General features: G+C 55.9%; 1 protein-coding gene across 1 annotated transcript in view; it reads left to right on the forward strand.

Annotated features, from left to right (window-relative positions):
• The first annotated feature begins 62 nt into the window (after positions 1 to 62).
• The window catches only part of IQSEC3 (IQ motif and Sec7 domain ArfGEF 3), a 97,892-nt gene continuing 85,369 nt past the window's right edge, over positions 63 to 12,585 (forward strand). Inside the window, exon 1 of the mRNA XM_007469466.1 lies at positions 63 to 595. Coding sequence (XP_007469528.1) covers positions 63 to 595 — 533 coding nt within the window. The remainder of the gene's footprint in view (positions 596 to 12,585) is intronic.

Raw genomic sequence — 12,585 nt, forward strand, 5'->3', positions numbered from 1 at the left:
GCGCCCTCGCGCTCCCCGCCGCCCGCCCAGGCGCAGGCAGGGCGCAGGCGGCGGCGGGCGGCATGGAGAGCTTGCTGGAGAACCCGGTGCGCGCCGTGCTCTACCTCAAGGAGCTCACGGCCATCGTGCAGAACCAGCAGAGCCTCATCCACACGCAGCGCCAGCGCATCGACGAGCTGGAGCGGCGGCTGGACGAGCTAAGCGCCGAGAACCGCAGCCTGTGGGAGCACCAGCAGCTGCTGCAAGCCCTGCCTCCGCCCGGGCTCGTCCCCCCGTCACCAGCCCCGCTGCCGGCCACCCCGGCCACCGCCGCCTCCGCGGCCCAGGAACAGCTCCGGGACCACGGACAGCTCCCGCCCACCGCGCCCGAGAAGCCCCCGCTTCAGCACCACGGACAGCTCCTGGCGCAGCCCCAGCCGGGCCCCAGCGGCAGGGCTCACGCATCCCAGCCGCCCCACCACCACCCGGCGGGGCCAGGGGCCGTCGCCGACAAGGAGAAGGAGCGTCCCCCGAGCTGTTGCGCCGCTGCTGGAACCCTCCTTCAGCACAAATCCCCCGCCGCCCTCGGCAAGGGCGTCCTGAGCAGGAGACCCGAGTGAGTGGGGAAGGCGGCACGGGGACCAACGTGCCGGGAGGAAGGGAAGCAAACGGGCGTGAGGAGGGGACAAGGGGGAAGTGGGGTGCACCCGAGACTGAAGGACTAGGGCCTTCAGTGTGCTTGCGGGGAGAAGTGTGTCAAGGAGGCTTGGGGGAAAGGAGGGAATGATAGCAGTGTCTGAGAGGGCTTGGGAGGTGCTGGAGCGAATGGGAGTATCCCAACCATCAGTGAGGGCAAAAGGAGGAAAGAAATGACGGTTATTGGAAACTGGCAGATTTTAAAGGGGACAAGACTGGGGGGCAGGTTAAACTGAAGAAAAGAGAACAGTTGAAGAATCTTCTCAAGTTAGGAAAAATCTGGATGGGAGTTTGGGTAGTCAAATTATTCGAATGGAGAGTGAGCTACGAAAAAGACGGAGGCTTGGCAAAGGGACATGTTGAGAGCTTTGAAAAGGGCAGGGTCCAGGAACAGTAGACCTGGGGTCTGAGGGGACTCAGAGGGCAGAGCACAAGGCTGAGAGGCAGGATGATGTGAGAAGGCGGGGGGCTGGAGACAGAGGAAGAGGAAGGGTGGAAGAAAGCGTTTCCCAGAGGAACGAGGTGGCTCTTTAAGTGATGCAGTGGGAGTCCAAGCCAGGAGTGGCTCATCTGGGGACGCTTACTCTGCTCTGACCTGAGTGGGCACCTTTCTTCTGAATGCCCACAGACCCAGAGGGGTGCAAGGTAACAACCCACCAGGCCCATAGAGGATCCCTTTATAGTGTCAGGATTCAGTCTGGTTATAGCTTTTTCCTCTGACTCAAGGAGGATTTCTGTGCAGGGTGTTAGCAATCGTGGAAAGGGGATAACGATGAGAGAGAGAGTTGGCTTACGGAGATGGTATTTGGATGGAATGCCTGTTTAAATCTCTGTTGTGGCTGGTGACTGCAAACCTTGCTTCCCCTTGGTTATCTGGTGATGACTGGAATCCCACGTTAGGTCCAGAGAGAAACAGGCTCATTAGCCCCTGATGAGACACTCTAGGACTTCAAGCTCTTTCTTTATGCCCAATGTCCATGAACTAGAGATATGGGAAGAAGAGATGAAAGGGGATTGGGATATTCTCTCCTCTGTATTGGGAAGGCTGTGACCAAGTCAGCTTCCTTTCTCTGATTAGACAGATGATAGAAGAACACCTCACGGGAAATCAGAACCTAGTCAGCGCCTGCCCCTGACGATGGGGATGCTAAGGGAGTTGGGGGCGGGGGTGGGAAGGGCGGAGAGCCAAGAATCATCTTCAGCAGCCTTGGTGTGCTTTAGTCTAGGGCTACTTGTGAAGATTTGATGTAGACTCATTTTCTCCTCACATCTACTGCAGAGTTAGACAAGTTGGGTCAGGACACAGGGTAGATTTGACCAGAACTTTGGGTCCTTAGGCAGAAGATCCAGGATGATCTCGCAGCATTTGATGCAAGTCCCAAGAAGATGTGATTTTCCTTCCTACCTTCCTCAATGGCCCATTTGCCCTTCCTTCAGTTTAATGGTTTTCTTTCCTCATCTGGCAGAAAACACAGAAAGTCAGGTTTCCCTCAGTGCCCATATGGCTCAGCAAGAGGCGAAAGGCAAAAAAAAAAAAGAAAAAAAAATCCAAGATACTATGTGGCTTTTTCCCCAAATACGGGCAGCTATTCCATCCCATTTCCCGGGGGGCAGCCACGGCCTCGTGGGAATTGTGCTTCTTTACCTGATTCCGCTCCTCACGCCCTTCGGCGTCTCCCTCCTCTTCCACCACGTCCCCACATTCTTTGCATCCCTTCAGGGGACTGTGTGGGCAAGACCAGTTGAGGAAAGATCATTGTTCCTGGATAAGGACTTTGCTGTGGCCCCCAAGGTGGCTTAAAGAGCCCAAACTCTCCGGCTCAGGTGCTGTTGCTGGGAATCCAGGGATTTTACCCATCCTCACATGTCAAAACTGGAGAGAAACCAACACGTCCTCATCTTTCCTTCTCTCTTGTCCTGCTTTTGCTTCCCAAGGGAGCAGAACAAAAATAAGTAGTTAAAATGGTGGAAGAGAGTGGAAGTTTTGGAAATCTTTCACGCGGGAAAGCTGTGCCAGGCACCAAGAGGTTAAACCCAGCAGTAACTCCTTCCTTTCTCCAGATCCTCCAGCTTTTCCCCGCTGCTCCCCAAGCCTGGACACCCAGAGACTTAGAGAGCTCAGACACGCATGCCGCCTCACTCTTCCTGCAGCTCCCTCCCCACTCGCATGGGAAATCATGGACATCTAGGCGGACTGAATGCCCTTCGGATCACCCATTTCTTCCCACTGTCTTGCTTAACTTCAATCCAAGTTCCCCCCCCCCCCCCCCCACCCCCGCCGCCAGAATCTCAGGAAGGAATCATCTTTGCTGACTACGTGTTTAGCCCCACCCTGCTCTCCACCCACGACCCCAATTTTGCACGTCTTGTCCTCCTCTGCCCAGCCTCTCAGTGGTGTAGGGCTAGATGCAGGCGGCAGGGGCACCTCTCCATGGATCGGGTGACATGGGGAGAGGGAGAGCTGAGCCAGCAGCCCTCTCCCTGGGGCCTCTGCTGGGGATCTCCCTGATGAATGAGTTCTCTACTGGGCATTGACCTAGGAGGAAGAGCCGGCGGAGGGGGTCCCTGGGTCATAATTTTGCTGAAATCCGTTCTCACTTCTTACTTCCCCTTCTCTGGACTCATCAGGTTGAGAATGCAGCTCTGGTGAGGCTGCTGAGGGGTGGGTGAGGGTTACCAGGGGCCAGGCAGCGTGAGATGCATTACCTCACCGCACAGCTTATCTCTTAGCCCCAGAACTCATCTTCCTCCCCAAATCCAGGAGAGGCAGGAGCCCTGGGGACCCTGGGGCTGGGAAATAATAGATTGTTTAATTGTCATCAGATCTGCACTAACATGCAACCTGGCCTCTCTCCCTCCTTCAGCTGAGGGAGCTACTGAAGGTGATGGCCTTGGAGGTCGGGCCAAGGAAGCAACAATGTGGGTGTGGGTGAGCTCAAAGGCATCACGGAAGAACGACACCCCAGGGGTTAAAATTCTTTCTCTGCTGCTTCCTGGCTCTCGCTAAACTCCAGCCCCCACTGCCTTTGCCTCTTAATGAGAGCAGCAATCTAGCTCCCTCCTCTTTATTTTTTCAATCAAGGCTCACAGCATCTACAGAATTGATTATCCCTTTCCTGGCTGGAGCCAGAGCCTCAGCTTGACCTGGCAAAATCCCCTCTGCGTCATGGAAGCACATGACCTGACCTGAAGCTCCTGGCTTCACTGTGGCCACGACTTCTCTGTCTGAGCACGTGTTGGTCCACCCACCCAGCCGTGCATTTAGAGCCAGTGGATCCCAGTGTCTGCCCAAGTCCCCAAGCCCAGAGGCAGAGGATCACTGGAGGGTGGCAAAGATTCTTGCCTTATAATTCAAATTCAGCACCTACCCTGGGCTCCCTACCTCCGAGGCGCCATGAGGCCCGAACAGCTCCTCCCTACTCCCCCCTCTCCTTTTCCTTTCTTTGCTCTTACCCTTCTTTCCTCCTGCAAATATGCTCCCTCTCCTGTATTTTCTTCCTTCCGTCCTTTGCTTCCATTTAAGCTGCGTAGGGAAGTCTCCCCCTCTCTGCTCCCATCCTGAGCATAAACTGAATCTTGAGTCATCTTTTGAGCACCAGGGTCTCATGCTACCTGGAGGCCGGGGCACAGCTGGAAGACCACTGGATGTGCTTTTCAGCCTGTTGCCTGAGATGCTGATTGGAGCCGGCATCTCTGCTCCTACCGAGTCAGGGTTGTCTGCCTGGAGGTGGCAGACAGCCAAGACTGGCCCCTCCTGGGAGCTATTAAGAGAGTATGACGGTCTGTCTGTCAACTCTACTGTATCAAGCGTCCGGTCCGTTCAAAATCCTGCACTCTGTGCTGCGAAAAGACAGGAAAGACGCCAACAGTCCTTTTGCTCAACACACTCGAGACACAGATCTAGAAGCATCTAAATAAGTGGAAGCGGACTGCAGGTGCCCAGAGCCATCCTCCATCAGGACAGAACGGGGTTAAGAGGGTGAGCGTACAAAGCATGTTCAGAGCCCAGAGAGAAGGTTTCCTTGGTTGGCGTCGAGGGTTTATGTCAGGAATGGTGAGGGGCAAGGAGAGCTGGAAGGGGGACGGAGCCCGGAGGAGCTGATCCTCAGAGATGTCTGTGCTACGCGTGCTCACCATCCCACCCTCTGACCTACAGCCCCTCCCCCCATCACCCCTCCCCCCGAGCAGGCTAAACCCATCAACGTGGGAAGGAGATCTCGGTGCCCGGGGTCCTTTCTGCCTTGCGGCCAAAAGCCCTTCTTGCTGAGGAAGCAACGTTACCGCCTTGCTCCCTGGCCTGCCTCTCCTTCTCTTTCCTGTGTCAGCGAGGAGAGAACTGGCTGCTCACCTGGGACAGGGGGCCGCATGAAGGCTCACTGAGAGGAGGGCGTGGGTGTCTTTTGCTCACTCAGCAGCTGGTACGGAGCAGGCACTGGTGACGATCTGCTGTCCCCTGCCTCTCTGAGGGCCTGGACCAGCGTTCTTCCCTCCCTCTCATCCAAAGAGAAACCAGGCCTCAGGAAAACCCGACGGCCTCCCTGCTGCTCAGCAGCCCGGGTGCCTTACTCCCCTGCCATCTCCTTCCCAGCCAGAGCCCTTCCTGGGCCCACACAGTCAGCACCAGAGGCCCTTGCACAGGCATTTGGCGCGTCTTCCTCTTGGCCTGAAACCCAGTGGGAGGAGCAGCAGTTGGTCCTGCTGATTCAGCAAATATCTATGCGGCCTGAGTTTCAAAGATCACTTATGAAAAATGGCAGATGGGGGTCAGGTCTCGGGGGGAGAGTGAATGAAAGGGAGGGTGACATGAAAAAGTGGGGAGAGCCAGGACAAGCAGCTGGACCCTGGTCTGGAAAGAGGCCTGGATCTAGGATTGAAGAACCACGTAAGGTGTTTCTTAGTAAGAGGTCCTGGGGATGCTTTCATTGCACCTGGCAGATCCCCAAGTGCAAGGCCATCTGGCAGGATCTCTGAGGCTTGGGCCACTGCAGCGCCTTCCTCCTCTGCTTCTGGAAAAGCACAAAGCACGGGTTCCCACACGGGCCACAAAGGGTTTTTGTTTTCACGCAGGAATGGAGTGGTCCTCTCCATTTCAGGCAATGAGGGCATTAACAAACAGAAAGGGGCAGGAGTAGAGCGAGGGAGAACTTAGGCTGTTCAGGCCAAGAGGAACTTAAGGAAACCATAGAATCACAGAATTTTCAAGATCTAGGTGGTTCAGAACATGGGCTTTGGAGGTAGGCATACCTGGGTATGCATCCTGCTCTACCACCTACCAGCTGGGACACCTTACGTTCATGGTGTACCTTCTTTGAGCCGTGGTTTTTTCATTTATGATATGAAGAATAATATCTACTTTAAAGGGTTGTTTTAAACTTTTAAAATTAGATAGTTTTTTTTTTTTTACTGTTTCAGGCACAAAGTAAGTGCTCAATATATTGTAACATTTCTATGGATAAAGAAACCAGGGCCCAAGGCTCATCCAGAGTTAGACCATAGCTATCGAGGAGAATACAGGTTCAGCATTCCTTCAGAAATTCTTCCAGGCCACCTTTCTAGAGTGACCTTTCCTCAACCACTCCCTTACCTCTGGGCAGTGTGCACCCAAGCTATTCCAGATATGTGAATGGGCACTTGCCTTAAAATGCAGCTAGGCAGGACAAATCACCATCCCTTAGTGATCTATAATGAGGTCTCACAACTGTATAGCTGGGAAATGCTTCCTTAAGCCCAGCCTAAATTTCTTCGGTTGCATTTTCAGATTGTTTGCACTTCTCTTAAGGACACTGAAGGGATCTGAGCTACCACCCAACACCCCGTGGGGATGAGAATGACCTCATCCATCTTCTAAATGGGGAAACTACAGTGTCATCTAGTACGCAGACGTGACAAGGACAAAAGTGGAGAGTGGGGGACTGGAGTCTGAACCAGGAGACTGCCTCCCATTTGCTGGAATGAAAGCTAAATCCATTGCTCCAAATTCTTCCATCCCGGGAATGGAAAGGAGAAGGTAGAACCGCACTTTGCAGGACTCTGAGGTCAGAAAGTGAGACAGAACAGCAGGGAGGGGCCGAGAAAAGGGGAGGCCTGACCCGACGTGGGGCTCTGGCGGAGGCTGGCGGGGAGGGTGGCTGGAGGAGGACTCTGATTTTCCTGGTCAAGCCCAGAGGGTAAAGGAGTTTCTTCTCATAAGGACTCTGTTAGATGAAATACCTTCTAGAAAACACAGAACAAACAGAAAAGAACGGGTGGCAAGGTGGTCGTGGCTCTGTGTATGTGTGTGTGTGTGTGTGTGTGTGTGTGTGTGTGTGTGCGTGTGCGTGTGCTGAGACACGGCGTGGGGCAAAGGCTGTCGTGCTGTTGCTGTTTGGAATATCCCATCTGGAGGGTTATGTAACTCTGCGATGCTAATGCCTGGGCTGTGCTGAGCGCTCCCTTTCCTTGCCAGCTGGGGCCCGGGCTCTGTGGACAGGGAGCCTGCAGGCCTGTCCAAGTCCAGAGAAGTGCCCCCCTGCCCCACACCCTCACGCTGTATGGTGGCAGGTCATTTCCTCCGGGCCACAGCTGCAGGGGCTGCAGGGCCTTAGGAGCTGGACCAGGGTCCCCCAGCCCCTCTGGGGAGTCAGGTGAATGTCAGAGCTGGAAAGGTCCTGTTAGGTCATTTGGACTGAACTTCTCATTTGGCAAATGAGAAAACTATGGCCCGAGACAGAAGTGACTAGCGCTTCCAAACTGGTTAGTGGCTGAACTAGGTATAGAACTCAGCTTCTCCAAACTCCTCACCCAGTACTCTCGTCAATATAGTGAGCGACCAAGAGGACCGGTCAGGACTGCTCCGTGGGTGTGCGTGGCCAAACTTACCGCGAGTTATGGGGGCTTCAGGCATTCCACGGAGGTCTCACTGCCTTCCGGAATATCTCGCCTATGCCAGCAATTCCACAAGTAGAGATTCCTTGGGGTACTTCAAGGTTATCCCCCTTGTTAAAATGCAAATTCTCCTAGGACAGGAGAAAAAAACAACACATTTGGCTCTATTAGTCTGTTGCACTTCAGCATGAAAGAGTTCATCTGAGCAGTTTCTGAAGGGCGGGTTTGATAGGGGAGGAGGATGCCTAGCGGCCAGGGCAGGAGGCTTATAAGGCATTGAAGGGCTCATGGGGGATGCTGTTGAGAGTCTAAATAGTCTTCCCCTCCACTGTATTTTGCAGAGAATTAGCACTGCCTTGCCTGGGCCTGGTAAGCAAAGGGCAGGGACCCAGGGCACGTACTCCCACACTGGCTTGTCTTGGAAAAGTAATTATCTGGGCTGGAGAAGGAATACCTCCCCAAGGAGCTTCATGTGTAAAAGTCATAACGCAGGAATTTAAGGAGCATCCTGGTGCTTGGTAAGCACTTTTGATCCTTTCTGGGCTCTTAAAATAATTTTTTTTTTTTTTGCGGTACGCAGGCCTCTCACTGTCATGGCCTCTCCCATTGCGGAGCACAGGCTCCGGACGCACAGGCTCAGCGGCCATGGCTCACGGGCCCAGCCGCTCCGCGGCACGTGGGATCTTCCCGGACCAGGGCACAAACCCGTGTCCCCCGCATCGGCAGGTGGACTCTCAACCACTGCGCCAACAGGGAAGCCCTTAAAATAATTTTTTGGATGGCAAAATTTCACACAGCTCTATTGGGGTTTGTCATGGTGGGGATGAATAGCATGGGGGATGGAGGCCAACTCAACACCTAGTAGGTGTGTGATGAGTAATGCTGGAAGGAATAAACTCAGTGTGTAGGGCACAGGCAGGCCCATCCACGCCTGAGTGGAGGGAGGGGGTATGGAGTCAGGGCTGAGGAAGGTCTCAGCTGGAGGGAGCCCCACCAGGGGGTGGGTTGTGCCCTGGCCCACAAGAACAGTTTCTGCAGCTGAGCTCCTGGGAAACGCTGGATCAGAGGCTTAGCTCTTAAGGCCATCTGGGGAGTGAGGGGGACCTGGGTGCCCCTCGCAGCTAACAGATCCCACCTCAATTCTACCCGTGAGTGTGGAGAGCCCTCCTCCCGCTCTGCCCCCAGCCTCTGCCCAGTCCAGTCTTTAGCCTGGGAAGTTGCATTAAGAATGAAGCATGAGGGACCTCCCTGGCGGTCCAGTGGTTAAGACTCCGCACTTCCACTGCAGGAGGTGCAGGTTTGATCCCTGGCTGGGGAACGAAGATCCCGCCCCGGCCAAACAAAAGAATGAAGCATGAGAAAGCCCTTGGAGTGTTTCACCTCAGACACCCACACACACGGCCTGTCAGCAGGTTGAACCAGAAATGGAAAATGGACCTATGAGGATGGGAGGGAAAGGAAGCTGGAATCGTGGCCATGTCTCCAGGTAGAAAGAGATAAAGGAGAGCTGGATTCTGGGGTCCCACTCGGGCCTGGGAGAAGCAACAGGAAGCAGCATCCGGCTCCAGGCCTCTCCTCTTTCTCTGCCAGGCAGTGGTATCAGCTCTGGTCAGGGAGACGTTAGGACCCTGCCTGGAGGTGACTGCATGTGAGTCTGGCGTGGCTGCGTCTGTGGGACTGAGGGGGTGCGTCTGAGTGTGGGTGAGCGTTTTCCTGACTTGGGCTGGGGGAAAGGGGTGAGGATCCCCCCACACAGCACAGGCCTTCTCCGTGTCTCCCCACCCCCGGGGCTCGTCACCCGCTCAGGACTCGGTTCCTTCTCCTTTTCTCTTCGTGCTTGTTTCTCTCTTCTGGCCAGCCAGTTCCTCCCGTCTGTAAAATGGGATGAGTCTACAGTGCCTCCACGCCCCGTTTTCTACCCCTCACTCTGCCTCCAGTGTGAAGGAGACCTGGCCTCTGGAGGCTGTGAGCTCCTGGGAAAAAGGCTGCCCGGACGGTGGGCGGCGTAGGGGCGAGACATCTGTGGGTCTAGTGATGCATTGTGTTTGGAAGGTCAGGTACCAGCAGCAGCAAGATGCATGCCAAGCTGCAGCGTGATCTTCCCTGCACCTGACTTGGCCTTAGCTGTGGCCAGGGACTGGCGCCCATGACCTCTCTGGGCTGGGCAAGTCAGGTCAAACCAGCTGTCCCCCTGCCTCCAATCAGGAACGCACTCCCCATCCCAGCAGAGAGGCAAGGGAATTCCACCATTTCTTCTGTGATAAATGATTCCAAACGACCACAATTTTCATTCAACACATCAATCCAACACAATGATTATTTAAAACAGCAACAGCAACAAAACGCTGCAGCGCAGTTGGGAATCTCTTGCCTATGTCTAGTTTCAGCGTTTCCAGTGCACAGTCTGGTCTTTACAAACGGAGATGCCCTGGTGCTTCCAAACCGGCTGGTTGGGCATCTTGGACATTCCTGGAGCTACTCAACTCATAAGAGCCCGTGGGTGAGGGCCAAAGAGAATTCCAGAGGCAGGTGAAGGCACCGTGCTGCACAGCACTGGATCGGGGTGGGGAGGGAGCCCAGAAGCTAGACTGAGCCCAGAAGCCTGGACTCCCGAGTTCCGATTGCTGTGCCCACCCTCACAGACCCCAAGCGTGAGCTTGCAGCAAACCGCTCCCCCTTCGCTGGGCCTTGGTGTCCCCTCTGCCCGACGGGGACAAGCAGTCTTTGCCCACCTTTAGGCCCCTCTCTGCCCTCAGTCCACTGAGTCTGCGGCAAAGCAGGGCTGTTCAGAGGCTGCTGCAGCAGAAAGCACTTACCTTAGATGGGCAAAGTGACTTCCAAATGGTAAGAGCCTTAGGAAGGGAGCTCAGAATCCACTCTCCATTTCGAGAAAACAAAGGAGACAGACCCTGGGGCCGGGTGTAGGGCGGCCAGGCCCCGCAGGTCGGGGAGGGCGGGGTGAATTCTGCGGGGGCTTCCCGCTCCAGCCCCCCAGGAATTTCCACGGGGCCCCCTCTGGACATTGGCGCGTCAACAGCTGGAGGGGAGCGCAAAGGACGCAGCCCCCTCCTCCCGCCGACTCGCCGGGAGCCTGGGGAAGCCCTTCCGCGGGCGGCGCATCCCATGGGCTCCGCGGGGGCGGACCCAACGAGCCGGGCTCGCGGCTGCGTGGGCGGCCTGGCTCGCGGCTGCGTGGGCGGCCTGGCTAGCGGCGCGGGATCTACCCGCCCACGCGCCCCTCGGCGCTTCCCAGCGGGGGCGGCAGAGTGAGCCCCCACCCCGGCGCCCGGAAGCCGCGCGCCCGGCGCCCATCCCGGCGTGGCGGCTGCTGAGTCACGCGCCCGGGAAGCGCGGCCGCTGCCCCCCATCCCCCCACTGCGCGCCCGGGCCCCGTGGGGGTGGGGAGGGGCGCGTCTCGCGGGTCCGCTGCTCCCCTCCCCCCACCCCCGCGGCCCTCCCCCCTAGCCCGGCGAGCCGCCCGCCCACGTCGTCTGGGAGCATCCCAGCCGCGAGCCTCCCGGGGGAGGAGCTTCCGGGCTGCGACTCCGCCCCAGACCCGACAGGCCGGGCCGCTGCCCGAGGGTGCGGGCGCTGCGGGCGGGACGTGCGCTCCTGTCCCGGCCTCCGTGGGCCACTGCCCGGGCTGGCGGGAGGGCCATCGCCTTGCTGGGGGAAGCCGGGATCAGGGTGGTGTCACGGAGGTCCAGTTCTACCGAGCGTCCACCTCCCTAGCCTTCCTTGTACCTGAGTCACCTTGGCCAGAGAATCCCATCTCCGTTTTAGCCTTCCATATCTATATTTGTATTTTGTACAAGTACAAATCTTCGAGTTCTGGCCCAGCCTGTGATAACCATAGTAGTTCAGAAGGTGGCCTGGGGTTTGAACCCTGACTCGGTCATGTACTAACTGTGATCCTCAGCAATGACAGCCTTGGCTTCCTTATCTGTAAAATGGGGGTAGGGTTAGTGATAACCTCCCAGGACCAATGTGAAAATTCAGAGTTGATGCCAATAAAGCACCGAGCAACCCAGGCGCCTGGCGCAGTGGGAACTCGAAGGACAGCAGTTATTTTGGGGACCCCTCTGGCAGGAACTGGGCCAGAAAGTGATTTTTGAAGGTGGAGGCTTCCCGAGGGCTCCGAACAGGGCTCCTCCTTCCCTCCCTGACAGCCTCTCAAATATTTGAAGACAGTCAGTCCCCCCCACTGGCCTCCTGGACCGAGCCCTCCAGCCGCCTCCTTTTCTTTCTCCTTTTCTTTCCGGTGAGCACACTGACGCCTATACTTTCTGCTCCACGTGGGTCTGGGGGTGTCTTTGCCCACCTGGTCACTGGCTTCTAGCTTCCAGAACACAGGAGCTGGAAGACAGCCCTGTGGCCCAGGAGGTGTGGCCCGGCCAGCGTGGGGGCAAGGAGAGTCCCTCCCTCCCCCTTCCCCCCTCCCCCCTCCCCCCAGCGTTGCAGGTTCTGGACCGTGCCTGGCTCTGGATGGCACCTAGGAACCCACTGGCTTTCTCGGCCCCGGGCCACACAGATGGGACCTGGCAAACGAGGTCAATGAAAGTCCCTGGGCTCTTTCTGCTGTCTTCCACTTCTGGCCACCTGTACTTCTGCACGTGGCTTTCATTTTAACACCCAAAGAGCTGAACTTTTCACATGTCTCCGTTGTTTTTCATTTTGTTAATCTGGTTGTGTTCTTTTTAAAAGTTAATTTACTCTTTTCAAACAGGTAATCCTTCGACATAGTCCAAAATTTGAAAGATGCAAGTGTTTTCAGTGGAAAGTGTCTCCCCGCCCTTGTTTCCCACCCACTCACCCACAACCCTACCCCCATCCGCTGTCCCCAGCAACTACTGTTAGAAATTTCTTGTGCATCCTTCCAGGGATAGTCTATGTATATTCAAGCAAATACACACACACACACACACACACACACACACATATACTTGTTTAGATATGTTTCTTTTTACACAAATGGTAGTATACTGTATGCCATTCTGCATGGCATATAGTAGAATGGCATAGGCCATCTTGTGTTTTCTTCCCCCC

The sequence above is a fragment of the Lipotes vexillifer genome, unplaced genomic scaffold, assembly GCF_000442215.2.
Source record: "Lipotes vexillifer unplaced genomic scaffold, Lipotes_vexillifer_v1.1 scaffold395, whole genome shotgun sequence".
NCBI lineage: Eukaryota > Metazoa > Chordata > Mammalia > Artiodactyla > Lipotidae > Lipotes > Lipotes vexillifer.